The sequence below is a fragment of the Microtus oregoni genome, unplaced genomic scaffold (assembly GCF_018167655.1).
Source record: "Microtus oregoni isolate MIOR12 unplaced genomic scaffold, Mior012 000016F_ref0000370, whole genome shotgun sequence".
Taxonomy (NCBI): Eukaryota; Metazoa; Chordata; class Mammalia; order Rodentia; family Cricetidae; genus Microtus; species Microtus oregoni.
The window spans coordinates 15,742,761-15,758,023 of NW_024543075.1; the positions used below are offsets into that span (position 1 = coordinate 15,742,761).

A 15,263-nucleotide genomic window follows, 5' to 3' on the forward strand; every position below is an offset into this window, starting at 1 on the left:
CCACTTTTATGCCTCTTACTGTGGTGCCTCTGCATTATCCCTCAGAAGTCAAAGGACAGGCCTAATTCTGTGGTCAATGTATCACAGTGCTGCTTCTCAAAGAGGGTCATAGCCATCTCTGGCTCTACCTACAGCTTGTTAATGACTTTTGCAGTGGTCTGAATGAAAATGGCCCTCATAGGTCGTAGGTAGTGGCACTATTTGAAAGGATTGGGAGGTGTGGCCTTGTCAGAGAAACTGCGTCCCTGGGAGTGGGCTTTGAGGTTGCAAAAGCCCAAGCCAGGCCCTGTGTCTCTTTTCCAGTTGCCTATGGATCTGGATGTAGAACTCTCAGCTACTTCTCCAACACCACATCTGCCTGGTGGCTGCCATGCTTTCTACCATGCTGACAATGGACTAAACCTCTGAAACTATAAGGAGGCCCAATTAAATGCTTTTTTAAAAAAATAAAAGCTGCCCAAGTCATGATGTTTCTTCACAGCAGGAAAACACTGACCAAGCCTGAAGTTGGTATCGGGGAGCAGGGTACTGATGTGGCAAGCCTGACCATGCTGCTTATTGGCAGAATGTGGACTTTGGGACTTTGGATTAAGAAAACAGTTTAACATTTTAAGTAGGGCTTCAAGGACCGTACTAATAGACGTCTAGAAGGCAGTGGTGCTGAGAGTCATGTAGATTAATTATGACAGCAAAGCTCAAGAGGTTTGTATTAGCGAGTGGCCTAGAGGTTGTTCTTGGGGTGAAGAAGGTGGCTGAAAAACAAAAAGCAAAAACCAAAAAGCTCCCTGAGGTTAAATTGAAGAATTTGGGATAAACAGTGCTGGCAGAGGAGATTTCAATACAGCCCAGTATTGACTGGGTCGTGTGGTTATTAGTGGCAACTCTTAGGCATAGCTATAATGAAAAGGAGCAAGCTGCGCAAGAAAAAATACAAAATGTTCAGTCTGAGGAGAAAAGGAGCACCAGGAAGTATAATGGAGCTAAGTGCAGGGCTTAAGGAGATAAAACGTTTAAAGAAATACTTGATGTTAAATGGAATAAAAGGAGAGTTGACCTCAAAGTAAGACCCCACCCAAGCTAGCCTCCACCTTCTGGAAAGGAATTTTTAAAAAGCTTAAGCAATTTATGAAATCACTGGCAATAGAAGGCTGGTGCAAATATAATGGAGAGAGGGTACCATGTCACAGCCCCAGCAAGCAGCAGAACTTGGCAGCTTCGGCCACGTGGTTCTGGCTTTAGAGTTAAGGACATAAAAAGGGGGTTATGAATCTCCCTCCATGGCTAGGGAAAGCCACTGAAGCCATGCATGTGTTAAGGGTGTCTCTGACTCAGGGCGGGGGGCATAGTGTGAAACTGTGAAGGGTAGAGCCTGCATGTCATTGGAAACCCTAAGATGTTGGAGATTTCAGAGTCATGGGGCACACCTGCCAAGGAGAACCACTAACAGAAAATGGAATCAACCCAAGAAAGAGGAGTGTGTCGCAGTCAATGAAGCTGAAAGCTGGAGAGTTGAAGGGCGCTTTGATGTCAAATATGGTGATACAGGGTTGGGAGTTTGCTCTGCTGGCCTTCGGCCTTGTTTCTGTCCAGTATTTCCTCACTATTCTCCCTTTCCTCCCTTTTAGAATGGTAATGTATATCCTGTGTCACTGTATGTTGGACGTATGTGATCTGCTTTTTGATTTTGATTTTACAGTTGATTAGAGTTAAGAGATTGCCATGAGTCTCAGAAGAGACTTTGAACTTTGGACTACGAAGCAGTGTTGAGACTGTGATAGACTATGAAGACTTTTGAAGTTGGTCTAAATGCATTTTGCATTATGATATGGCTGCAAGTCTATGGGGGCTGGGAGTGAAAATGCCCCCACAGGCTCATAGGAAGTGGCATTATTTGAAAGGATTAGGAGGTGTGGCCTTGTGGAGTGGGTGTGGCTTTGCTGGAGGAAGTATGTCACTGGGAGTGGGCTTTGAGTTTACAAAAACCCAAGTCAGCCCCAGTGGCTCTTTTTCTTCCAGCCTCCTGTGGATCCAGATGTAGAAATCTCACCTACTTCTCTATCACCATGTCTGCCTTCATGCTGCCATGCTTCCCACCATAAAGATAAAAGATTAAACTTACTCTGAACGTAATCAAGCCCAAATTAAATGTCTTCCATTATACGACTTACCTTAGTCGTGTTATCTCTTAATAGCAATGGAACGCTGACCAAACACCACTTACAATATAAATTGCAATTAGGATGTTAGTCTTTCACTTTTCTTAAATGTTCTGCATGATGCAAAATGCAGAAAGGTTGATTCGATGCACATTCCTGCTTCAAATATCCTGTAGCAATCACCGAAGAAACACAAGTGTCCCATTCAGAACTCATGTGAGTGTGTGTGCATGAGGGTGTGTATGTGTGTGTGTGTGTGTTTGGTAACAGGAAACATCCATGCTTATTATTATTAGCTATGCATAAACATCATAAACCTTAACCATAAAATTATTTAAATTATAAGTAGCTTGAAGCTCGGTCAAGAGAGCTAGTTCCAAGACAGCCAGGGCTACAAAACAAAACAAAATAAAAACCTCTATCTTGAAAAACAAAAACAAACAAATAAAATAACATGAAGAAAAGAACACCAAATCTATATTATCTAATTCTATTAGTGCATACCCCATGAACAAACAAACAAACTAAAGCATCAAGGTTTCTTACTGTGGGCCTTTAAAGGGGTTTTATCATCGCTAGAAGAACAAATTGAATGTCTCTCATCACCACATGAGAGCACCCATGCACACTGCTGCCGTCTTCCTTATCACTTAATGACAGTTGTTAGGTGTTTTCCAAGTCAAGAGCTAGTTAATTGGAATAACTAATTTTAATGGCTGCTTCTGTTTCCCACTGCTCCTAAATGGTCGCGCCCATCTGCATGCACTGCCCTCTTGTTGTTTTCAGAGGTATTTCCACATGCACGCATAGAAGTCACATGCTGAAAGGTAAACTTGTTCTTTGTATTCTCATTGGATCTCTGTTCAAAGCCCTGGCCCATTTTTCTATTGAGGGGTTCTTCTCTTTTCTTATTGATTGATAGGGCCTATGAAAGGTGTTAGCTTTTCACTCTGCAAAATGAGAATATCACTTCCTGTCTGAGCGGTTACAAAGACTCAGTCATCTAACATGACAAGTAGTGGCACAGTAGGTACCAAAGTTCTTCCCTATTACCTCCCCCCATTCCTATAGCCATCATATATACATTGAAGTTACCTACATGTAAACACATACGAGCATGTTCAAGGACTTCCTTCATCCAAAGAGTTCTAAATCCCAGGACAAGGCTCAGATATCCTGTGGTCCTGAGAGCTGCATACTTCTTATTACTAGGCATCTTTTCACTGGTTTCTACCACACCTCAGTCACAGGAAGGATGAGAAGTAGGGGTGTTGTCCAATAGTATTCTCTGAGATTGAAACATTCCATCCTGTGGAAAGCTCCTCAAACAGGAAGATAACAAAACTCAAAATAGCTTCAGGAAGTTCCTGAAACTGAGAAAATTCATTAGGCCCCTCTCTGCCAGAGAAGGACTCAAAGTTGAGAGTCCTCCTCACATGCAAGGAAGCTGGGTTTTAAAGAAGACTCTGAGACAAGTAAAGCTGCAAAGAAGATTTGAGATCACATCAGCTGCCTGGAAGAAGCAGAATCCAGCCAAGCTGCCTGGAAGAGGTTTAGACCAACTGGGGCACTTGGAAAGGATGCTTTGCAACCTGTGAGCTAGCTATAGGCTGTGTTATGTGTTGCAGATTCCCAGCTCTTGGGAGTTGTCACCATTGCTGAGGAGGGCTGGATGTAGGTGTCCTTGAATCATTTCTGGTCCTGTAAGAAACCCCAATAAAACTCATTGGCTCATCATGTTGGACTTCGGTTGTATCCATACTTGGGTCTGTCGCCAGATCACTATCTGGGGTGAGTGAACAAGTGTGTTGTATCTCCCCAGGAAAAGTTTTGTCACACAAGAGGAATGAAGAGATGAACTTGAGCACTCATCGTACACTGTCCTAGGCACCCATCACATAGTACATCAACTTGAATGTACAGCACTTCTCCTAGGTAAGATCACATCTTTATTCTTCACAGAGTCAGGACATAACTATGTGACCATGTGTCATGATGTCCACCCTTCTACAGGGTGGGATGCTGCTGGAGGTCTCTCAAAGACACTCTCCAAGGAGAAGTAATGTGCTATATAAATTGGTTTGCAATTTCAGAGTTCCTGTTGGACAAAGAGAAGCCAAACACTTTGTTAAAAAAACAAACAAACACCAGGTGGTGGTGGCACATGCCTTTAATCCCAGCACTCGGGCGGCAGAGGCAGGAGGATCTCTGTGAGTTTCAGGTCAGCCTGGTCTATAAGAGCTAGTTCCAGGACAGGCTCCAAAGCTACAGAGAAACCCTGTCTAGAAAAACCAAAACAAACAAACAAACGAAAACCACTGTATTCACCCAAACTATAGCTCTCCCTAACTACAAATAGATTCATCAAAAACCATACCAGCATTATGCTTAGTTGTTAAAACCATTAATAACAAACATTATGAGTAACTAAGCAGGGTTTCAGTGATACATAGGTATCTCTATGGTGGTAAAAACAACCAAGTTCTCACGGCAATGTGGAATGAATTGTCACGCTGAGGCAAAAGTCACATGGAAGCACACACACTGTGAATCCATTCATGTTGACTCAAAAACGTGTGTTAGGGCGGCCACAGAAGTAAGAATGGCATCTGGCGGCTGCTCTGGGTTGCTGCACGGTTACGAATAGGGTACTTTTCTTTGTGTCTGTTATTTTTGGATTGAACTAGATGAAATTTCCAGTTTTTTAGGTCAAAACAGTCGAACACTTACAATTTTATATGGCTCTAACTCCCATTTCAATGGTAATATACCTTTAACCCCCTCTGATAAGGCAGAAAGAAGCATCCAGCACTGACCAGCTGATTCCAGCTTTCTGGAAACTGACCTAAATGCCCCTACTGAGTATGAGCCTGCTCTCTGTGCCTCTGTTTTCAGTGGAAACAGTGTAACATCAGCCTCCAGCTTCCAGGCAGCCGCTTGGGATGAACCTGTCCCCAGGCTTTCTTGTGGCATGTACCTGCAGCATCCTCTCACTTGTCCCCAGAACAAAGTGTCTCTAAGTGGGGTTTGTAGCTCTTCTACACATGGCACCAAGATGATCATGTTTTAAAGATGCAACATTACGAAAATGATTTTTATATTTGCAAACACTATCCCTGAAAAATACAAGTGCCACGCTTTTATAAGTCTTGTGTGGCTCATAAAGGGCATCGTCATTATAACTGAGCTAACTGTATCCACCAGTTCTGAAACTGATGATCCCTTTTTGTCATCTCCCTGTGGGAAAGGACCATCAATCCTGAAATTTCTGGGCAGAGCCATCTCACTTTACGATGGCCAATATTATTTTTAAACAACAGTCAATCGGGAAGCTGCATTTCCAGGGCAAGAAGACACTTACTCCTACAGGCAGAGATGAAGGTAAGAGGGTGTTTGATGGAGAAGGCTCCCGGGTGTGGGTCTAACTGAACTCAGTGACTCCGAAGGCAACAGAAACAGATTGCTTCCATTAACACATTATCTGATACAGGCGAACTGGTGACACTTTGGGTCCCTAAGAAGCCAGGGGGCTGAGCTCTCCACCCCATCTGATAACAAGATCCATCAGCTATGGGGGTTGGGAGGTCATTGAGCTTATAGTAAGCTGAAACCCTAGGTAGGCTAAAAGGAATCCCTCAAAATATACTTAAAGGACTGTATTCTTTACTAGAAACCCCATAGTGAATAGTTTATGATAAGAATACTATGAGCTATTGGCGGCATTTCTCTTCACATATTGGATTCGTTTTAATAAAGGACAACAATGCCATTTTAGCTTTTCTGAGCACCTACAATGAGCTAAATACTGTCTCACTTAATAAACACAAGCCTGTTGTTCATGAATATTGTTCCATATTCTTATTAAACAGATGGGGACACACCGTTTTAAGCTGGATAAATAATTTTCCCAAAGACTCACTTATAAGCTTATAAGAGGCAACACCAGGATAGAAACTCAGGCCATCTAAGGCTAAAGGCCACAGTCATAACAAGTCTACTGTAATGCCATTCACAGACACTACATATATGTAATAAGGATTAATGAGAGCCAGGAGAGAAGACGGTTGCTTCTACTTAGGTGCTAAAAGCCCCTATTCTAATCAAATCCAGTGAGCCATTATCTACACTTCTCATACTAAGTAACTAAGGTTCAGAGATCCAAAGCAATTTGCTAATTAGTGACCGCAAAAATTCAAACATGAATCCACATAAATCCAGAGCCCACAGCCTTCCATTATACCACTTTGCTCTAATACATCATTTGAAACTTGCTGTAAATGGCAACAAAACTCCTACAGGTGTGCTATGGCAGAACAGATCAGTGCTGCAGTAACTAGCCAATCGCCCCCCACTCAGTTAACAGAGAACTACCTTCTGTCCTAGAATCCATCTACAATGTCATGAGCCTTCATGGCAGCTATCCTGGTGGTCCTCTCTCAAAAGTATGTATGTCGGTATACTATGCGTTCCCCTAAGGAAACTCATGCTGCCTCTACCCAGGGCTCCCTGGACTAGGCTTCTTGCCTGGCTTCATTGAATTTCTTAGCAGGGCCAGGGAGGACAGCTTTTTCACACAGCCAAGAAGGTGAGAAGAAGCAGAGCAGACTTTGGAAGAGCAATACTCGTTTACGAAAACTTCCTAAAGCCTCGTCGATGGGAAGACTGTCTGCTCAAAATGCAGACCCCAGCATTTCTTTCACGTCAATCATAGGTTATGAAGTGCTGACCTGGACTATATAACTCTGACACAGGGAGCCAGCAGACCACCCTTGGAAGTAGCTTAGTCCTGTGTTGATAGAGCACCCACAGATTTCTAGGGAAATGGCCATCAGAAGCTAGGTCAGAAGGTATCATCCAAGCCCATGGACGGGTCACATGGGGAACAAAGAGGAAAGGAAAGAGGGAGGAGATGTCACTTAAACCCTAGTGCTCTGTTGGCAAGGCAACACCAGGCAAGCACAGAGATGTCCGAGCCCAGGACAAGACCACCTAAGAGAGGTACTCACATACTTCCCTGCTCTGGGTGACGCAGGGCAACCACAATAGAGCCACACACTGCTACCCACAGAAGTGAACAAGACCCGTGTGACCAACGGAGTGGTCCCTTAACACTACTTGACAAACATCTGGGCAGATGGCTCTTTGCTTCAAATCTTCAGAGCTAGGCTATGGAGACGGCACAGTCTATAGAGTGTTTGCCTTGCAATCTTGAAGTCCTGAGTTTGAGCTCTAAAACTCAGATTAAAAAATAACAACAACAAAAAGCTGGGCATATTGGCATATGACTGTACGCTTACCAATGAGAAGATGGAGGCAGGTAGATATCTGGGATTCACTGGCTAGCTAGCCTACACTGCTTGGAAAGTTTCAGGCTAGTAAGACAAACAGTCAAAAAAAAAAAAAGTGAACAGTGCATGAGGAACAAATAAGGTTGACTGCTGGCCTACACACACACACACACACACACACACACACACACACACACACCTGCCTGCCTACCGCACCTCCTTACATTCTAGGTTCATTTCCTATCAGGAAACGTCTCATCTTGTCGGTGAAGCTACAGTCTGTAGCCACACCTGGCGAGTTGTTCCCAGTCGGAACTGTGCCTGCAGGCTGCCAGGCCTTTACTCTGCAGGAATGTCCTTGAGCCCAGGCCTGCCTCGTACACCTGGCACTGGAGGCTGAGGTGAGCAGTCAACTCTGGGCAACATTCCCTGGCACCTATCCCCACCTCCTCCTCACTCCCTGGGCTAATTATCCCTCCTTTGCCGTAAACTGAGCATTTTGCACAAGCTACCATGACGGAGTCACGCTGGTGTCCTACAAATGTCATATGTGACGTGAATGCCTGTGTATGGATGTATTTGTGGGCATGCGGGAGCCAGCAGAGACATGAAGAAGATATTACATCCCCTGGAGTTAGACTAGAAGGTATTTGTGAGATGCCAGTAAGGGTCTTGGGCACTGAATTTTGGTCCTCTATAAAAGCAATAAGTGCTCATAACCCCCGAGCCATCTCTCCAGCCCCCATATGTGGTAGCCTTCCCCACTACCTCACAAATTGCCTTTCCCCCAATGGATGGGAACCCCCATATCGGCAACAACAGTAAAAGTTACCAGAATACTGGTACTAGCAAATCTAGAGCTCAGGGCTGGTGACCAGGAGCTCGGAGCTAATAGGCGAGGTCCAGCTCTTGCTGGCATTTGTAGAAACACTTGCTGATTCTCTCCTGGAGTCTTGGGTGACAGCTTATTCCTATCTCTGGATGGGACAAATAGGGACCCTGAGGCACACAAGTATCAGAGCGCTGACTGTACCCTCGAAACTAGACGTGCCCCTCTTAAGTTCCCCAAACATGGAGTTCCCGTGAACATTATCCTGTTAAGCTAAGGGTGACGAGCTACCCCAGTAGCATCGCTGTTTACAGCTGTTCTTCTTTTGTGGCTGTTTGCTTCTTACGTTTGGAAGCAGGGCTGCCCCAAAGGCACTGAGTCTGACTGTCAACAGACCTTCATCTCTGTGACTTGAGTGTACAAATCCTACACCATCCCTGACTTTCTCCCAAAGGGCTTTCCTTCAAGAGTCACCAAGGCACGGTTCACAGGTTCACGGGTTCAGAACATATTTCATTAGCCCTCGGAGGAGATCTGTGGATCAGCTGAGATGACATGCCTGCTTCCAAACAGGGAAACACAATCAGAGGGCAGGCACATCTCCGGGGGGGGGGGGGGGGTGTCTCTGGAGCAGTGGTTCTCAACCTGTGGGTTGCGACCCTCTTACAGGGATTGCACCTCAGATATCCTGCATATCAGGCATTTACATTACAATTCACAATAGTAGCAAAATTACAGTTATGAAGTAGCAATGGAATACTTTCATGGTTGGGGGTCACCACAACATGAAGAACTGTATTAAAGGGTCACAGCGTTAGGAAGGTTGGGAGCAGCTCCTCTAGCACTCTCTCTGGTTTAAAACTCGCCTCTCATCCTGGGAGACAGGGCAGACATGACAAGGTCAAGTGGGCGATGAACTACACCGTCCACGCTTGTCAGTGTGGCGGGGAGACCAGATTCGGCTTGCCTGGAGGGGCTTCCCAAGTCTTCCAGGGCTGTGGAGACACCCATCTCCTCCTCACCACAGTGCTGCAGAAAGGAAGACTTCCTTCCCAAAGCTGGCTTCTGTCAAGGCGCCAGGAGCTTATCTGAGCAAACAAGGGGTCATCTGTGTCCCTGCTCCTCCTAGGCTCTCCCGGAAGCCGTTATCTGTCTGAACCGCCACCCCCAGCTTGTCCTCAGGGCCAGTCTCTGTGTGTAATATTTGTAATTTCATAGGAAACTCAAGACTCATGCCAAAACACGACCGACGTCTGTTCGCGACCTGCAGTGGGAGGTGATTGCAGATCCCCCACTGAGGACACAGGAGGGGGCTTTGAAGAAAGACTGAAAAGTGATTTTTTTTTTTTACATAACAATCTTAGAAGAAGCCAGACACATATAAACAACCTCTACCGAGTTTTCTAATTCACTACACGAGCCATTATGTATTTGTAAACATTTCATAAGTGTTTGGAAGAATGTTTGAAGGAAAAAGTGAGAACATACAAATATGTACATGTGTGTAGACCCTTTTAAGACAAATATTCCCAGAAGAAATTCAAGCAGACAGCCTGCGAGCCCACTTCACTTTACTCCTGCATTTTCTTTTTGTACAGACAGTCCCCCCAACAAATGTTAGCGTCTACCGTGCACTAAACACTAGTCTATCATTTTTAGCATGTAATAGTTGGATAGGGTTTTAGCTTATCTGCCACCTGGAAACTGCCCAGAAACCACTCCTTAGAATGTTTACTCCAAAGGTAGAGAGACAGAGTGAGAGAAGAGGTAAGGGCATTTTTTTTTTCATTTGCATCAAGATCCAACTGAAGTTCCCGCTCCTTGTTCCCAGTGAGTGACACCAGTGTTCAGTAGGAAGGCTGCACGGGGAGGGGGAGTAGGGGTGGCCCGCATCTGGGAAGCTCTCAGCCTTTTCTGATGGTTTGAATGGATCCTCAGGATGAATTTAATCCCTAGTTTAAACACATATGTGGGCGCGCGCACACACACACACACACACACACACACTACTTTCCATGCATGTACCTTGAGGTTCACAAGTAGTCACTGATATTACACATCTGCCGTGGTTGGGGGCAGAAATCCTGGGTGGGGGTCCTGTTTGTCTTGATGGGACACCGCCCCCCCCCACCAAGATACCAGCAAATCCAAAGAGTCCGTGCAACTTTAATATTTAAAATGTGCCAGCCAGCGAGGGGTAGGAGAGAGAAAACCTGGCCTGCTACTAGAGGGACAAGTGCAGATGTGTCAGCCTTGATGACAGGTGCTTAAGGCTGGCTCCTAAGTGGCTTTAAACAAGACAGACTAGAGAGAGGAGAAGGCTCCCTATGGGAGGCCTTAGGATCAGTGAGAGGCAGTCCGGGGGGGTCCCCGAGGAAGCACAGGCATCGCTGAAGGCATTGCACTAGGCTCCCTCCTTTTTCGGAAATGACTATTCCCAGGTGCAACCTGGGCATTTCAGTGCTGTCCCTGAAGGGCTTCTGCCTCTCAGGAGAACACCCACACGTAAAAAGAGCTCCTGGTGTTCCCAGCCCCGCAGGCAGCTGCAGTTCCTGACCTGCCCAACCCTCCATGGCAACAGTTTTCCAGTCAGAGAAGTAAAGCAGACACCTCTTGGGAGGATGCTCCGTAGGGCTGTCAGCTCAGGAGCCAGGGACATCCAAGGAGACCTAGGCTGACCCTGGCTGCCCGGGCACAGCACGGGGTGGCGGGAGATGGGGCCAAGAGCAAAAACAACCAGCCATTATCAGCTTCAAAAGATCACGGAGAGAGAAACTTCCCTATGGCACCAGCCAGGCTGCACGTCCTGGTTTAAGGGGCAGCCTAAATCCCAGGGACAGGTGTGCAGAGCTGGTGAAGGCTCCGACTTGGGATACCCGAGTTAGGGGGTCGCCTGACACGCTTCCAGACTAGGGGCTACTATGAAAGCAGATCCCAGTCCCAGTCAGGCATGCTAGGATCACTGTGCACCAAGGGTCCCAACAAAAGGAGAGGGTTGCCTTTGATCCCACAGGGAACAGCCCAGGCACCAACCAAGGAGAGAACCTCGAACCCAGGCCCCTGCGGGACGCAGCAGCTCAAACAAAGTTGGGGATCCCAGAGGCTGGGTCTTTAGGTCCCCCCGGCGGTGCACCACTACTTACACGAAGACCCCAAAGAGCAGGGCTCGCACCCCGATCTCGATGGCCAGCTCCCGCATGGTGCAGCTGGAGTAGCTCCCGCAGCGGCAGCTGGCGCTGTCCGTGGCTCCCACGGCTCGGTCGGAGCGGCTCGCCAGAGCCTCGGCTGTGAGGGAGGCGCTCTGCAGGCCGCGGGAGGGGGCAGGAGGCGGGCGCGGGGTGGGGGCGGCGGGGAGGGCTCAGCCCCAATCTCACGCTCTGGGCTCCCGGACACCCAAACAACACACCGGCCGCTTCGGATCCCACTCGCGATCGCGCTGATTGGGGGCGCTTCGGGGACTCCCTGCTCCCTTGAGCCGGGTGCAGTTTCCGTGCCTTGGACTCGCGCCCCACACCCGCGACCCGGGAAGGGAAGCCTGGGGAAGCCCCCGCTGTCGTTGCCGCGGCCTCCCCGAGCGTGCTGCGTGGCTTCCCAGATACTGGGCGGCCCCTGGGCTCTGCGCCCGACTGCACGCTCTGCCGGCAGCCGGCGGCCGCTGTGCGCCTCCTCTCCACCCCGCGACTCCTGCTCTTGCTCTCTGCTTCTTCCACACACACCCGCACGTGGGCTTGAAGTGGATGGGCGCCTTGGGGATTCTCTCACTCAGGGCAGCCCTGGCATCCTCTGGCCCTGCCTGGGAGCACTTATTCCTTCCCGGTTTCTGCCTCCCTAAGCCTTGCCAAGCTCAAATTCTTTCCTTTCCCACCCCTGACTCTAGGAAGTTCCCACGAGATTGCTCCCAAGCTTCGCTTTCTCTCAGAAGGTGCCAGAGAGGCGTACAAAAACCTTGGCACAGACTGAGAGCAAAAAGTGAACCCTGGCCCCTTCCACCTCGTGCCGCCAGTGCTAGGTAGTATCTGGGACTCCATCTCTCCCCAACCCTCAGTGGCTTTGGATCACAGCAGCGGCCCCGATGCATCCCTAGCTGCACATGGCAGGCCATCATTAGGCTGTTGGGCAGCAGGTAGAAGCAGGAACCTTGGCCCCATGGCTCAGTCAAAAATTCAAGTGTAAATATCGGTGGCCTGGGGGTGGCGACCACAAGCCTGAACCCAGCTAGATCTTGGCTTTGCTTTCCCATTGCCTGTTGGAATTATTATTCATGATTACTGGGTTGTCTCTGGGGAGCTCGGACTTTTCCTGGATTTTAGGAAGGACCACTCCAGGATTCTGTGAGCAGGGATGAATTAGAAGTTGGCTTCTGGTCCTGGGGATCTGACGTGGATCAAAATAGGAGTGGGTAGAAAGCAGGTCTTGGGCAGGAAGCTTGGGCATCAGCAAAGGGCAAGCAGACCGTGCCCAAGGGCACTTGTCAGACCTTAGACGGCTGATTCGAGGCACCTCAGGGAGGAGCCCGGGCTGTGTGGAAGGAACACCAAACCATCCCAGCAACTGAAGACAGGGGAGCAGTGTTTGCTTTCTCCATGGTGTGTGCTTGGTGAGCATTGCTGAGTGAAGAAATCCATGAGTGGCTGTATACATAGCCAGGCACATGGGACATCACAGGCAGGGAGATGAGGACGGCTATGGAAGGGAAGGATGTCGCTGTCTCCCCCTTGACTTGGGCCTAGCAGTTATGAAAAGAGCCGTCTTCCCACAGCTTGATGAAATAGTCTAAGAGGTCCATGGTGAGCTCTGGCGGCCTACAGCTGACGCTACCAGGTAGTCATGTTCTGGGTGGGTGCTAACAAGGATGCTAACGTTGAGGCATCAGTTAACTGTAAGCACCAACGAAGCTGCTGTGCAAAGTAGGGTGCTGGATACTAGGATTAATAGCTCACCTCTTCCCTGGAGTAGAGGGTGTCTGCCAGTCACACGGAGAAGTGAGACAGGGGTAGGTGGGTGGTGGAGATCACAAACGTGAACCCGTAGGTTTATGGTTTTATTTGTGGTCTGTTTGAGGTAGGGCCTCGTGTACTCAAGCTGTCCTCAAATCCTCTATGCAGCCCGCAAGATTGGCCTTGGATTTCTGATCCTCTGGGTTATAGGCACATGCCATCTTTATGGCATAATAAGTATTATGCTTTCCCCTTCTTATTTGTAGTAGAGTTACCTGGAGGGAGACTTTGAAAGAGGATGCGACTTCAAGCCAGTAGTGGCCCTTTGAGCTGCTATGGTGTCCTACCTCGAGATGTGCTAGGGCACTGGTGGCACAAAGCTTGTGGGGGCAGCCAGCCAGCGTCTGATTTGACTTAAGGCTAGCTCCAGGAGAGGGAACCCACACCTGACACGACTTGGGGCCCCGAGAACCTGAGAGTAGATAGCCCAGGGTCACAGGTAAAACCAAATACTACTGTTTTGAAAAAGTAGCAATAAAATGACTCCTAATGACATTCTGCTATACTCTTAGAACAGCGTCTTGCTCGGCGATCATCAGAGAAGCATCCTCCTGCAGCAGGCAGAAACAAATATAGAGACCCACGGCCTGACGTAATGCTGAGAGTGAGAGACATAGAAGCAATCGGCCCTAAAGGAGCTCAGAGAACCCTGGGGAAGAGGAAGCAGGAAGAGTGTAAGAGCCAGAGGGGATAGAGAATACCAAGGAAACAAGGCCCTTGAAATCAGCACTGCCAAAGCTCGTAAGATCACACAGAGACTGAGGCAGCATGCACAGGGCCTATATGGGTCTACAACAGTCCTGACGTATATATCGTGGCTTCCAGTTTAGAGAATTGATGGGGATCCTAAGTGTGTTAACAAGTGGGCTTTCATTTCTCTTGTCCTCTCTTGAGCTATTTCCCTGCTGTTCGTTTGCTTTGTCCAGTTCTGACGTGTTAGTCTTTGTTTTATCATATTATATTTCATTTCATTACTACGTTTGTTTTCTAATGAAAGACAGAAAGAGAGGGAACCCAAATGGGAGGAGAGGTGGGGAGGACCTGGGAGGAAAAGCCGTAATCATGATATATTATGTGAGGAAAACATCTATTTTCAATAAAAGGAGAAAAAGAGAAGAAATTTAAAGAACAGCCCAATCCAAGCCCCACCCCTCTTTTGATGCTTGAACAAATGCTGTACTGTGTCATCTGAGACATTCAGGGCAGGCTGTCCATCCTGGCGCTGGAAAGGCCATCACCTTTGAGAGAGCTTGTCTAGCCTTCAGACAGTTCCACTGAAAGCCCACCTTGAAGGGAACTCATTACTCGGCAGCTTCTATCAGACATCCTATTGGCTCTGGTTCTGTCTACTGGCTGCAGACAGCCACTGTGGTCAGAGCAGCCTCAGAGCAAGCAACAGGGGTTCCCACCTCAATTTATTTATAGAAAAAAATTATTGCAAGGTCCATGGTCCTGTCAGCTTCAAGTTCCATTCATTCAGAGTACAAGTAACATCATCAGGGCTTGATTTTTTTTTCCAGCTTTCAGTCGTGTCTGTCCTGTAGGGACCTACTTGGAGTCCTAAGAGTTTAAAGATGACTGAAAGAATTCTATTACTCGGAATCAGTTTGAGAGTAAGACCCTTGCCTTGACCCCATGACTCCCAACAAAAGTATCATTCTGAATGACATTCTCACTTCAAATCCTGAACCAATCACCATGACCAGAAAATCATGATGGATTGCTTGTCTCAGGCCTAGGTCACTGCTTCATCCCAAAGCCCCCGATTGTAAATGGGGCCAAGGCAGGGCTGATACTTTGGAGTACAGTGCAATTTGATGAGGTAGTGAACAACTGTCTGTACCATGACACTGCAGAATGAAGACATCTAGGTGTTGTGTGCCTCCCACCCCCATGTTCTAGCCAACCAGCGATACCTTGTGATCTGAGCACTCCGTGATAGGCTGCCTATCTGCTGCCTCTGTCAATATAGACTGTAGGGCAGACGGAAGTG

At 47.7% G+C, this 15,263-nt stretch overlaps 1 protein-coding gene across 1 annotated transcript in view; it reads right to left on the reverse strand.

Annotated features, from left to right (window-relative positions):
• Nucleotides 1-11,973, reverse strand: part of Plpp4 (phospholipid phosphatase 4) — a 128,584-nt gene extending 116,611 nt beyond the window's left edge. Inside the window, exon 1 of the mRNA XM_041666746.1 lies at nt 11,417-11,973. Within this exon, the coding sequence (XP_041522680.1) occupies nt 11,417-11,472 (56 nt within the window). The 5' untranslated portion in view covers nt 11,473-11,973. The remainder of the gene's footprint in view (nt 1-11,416) is intronic.
• Between the last annotated feature and the right edge of the window lie 3,290 nt (nt 11,974-15,263).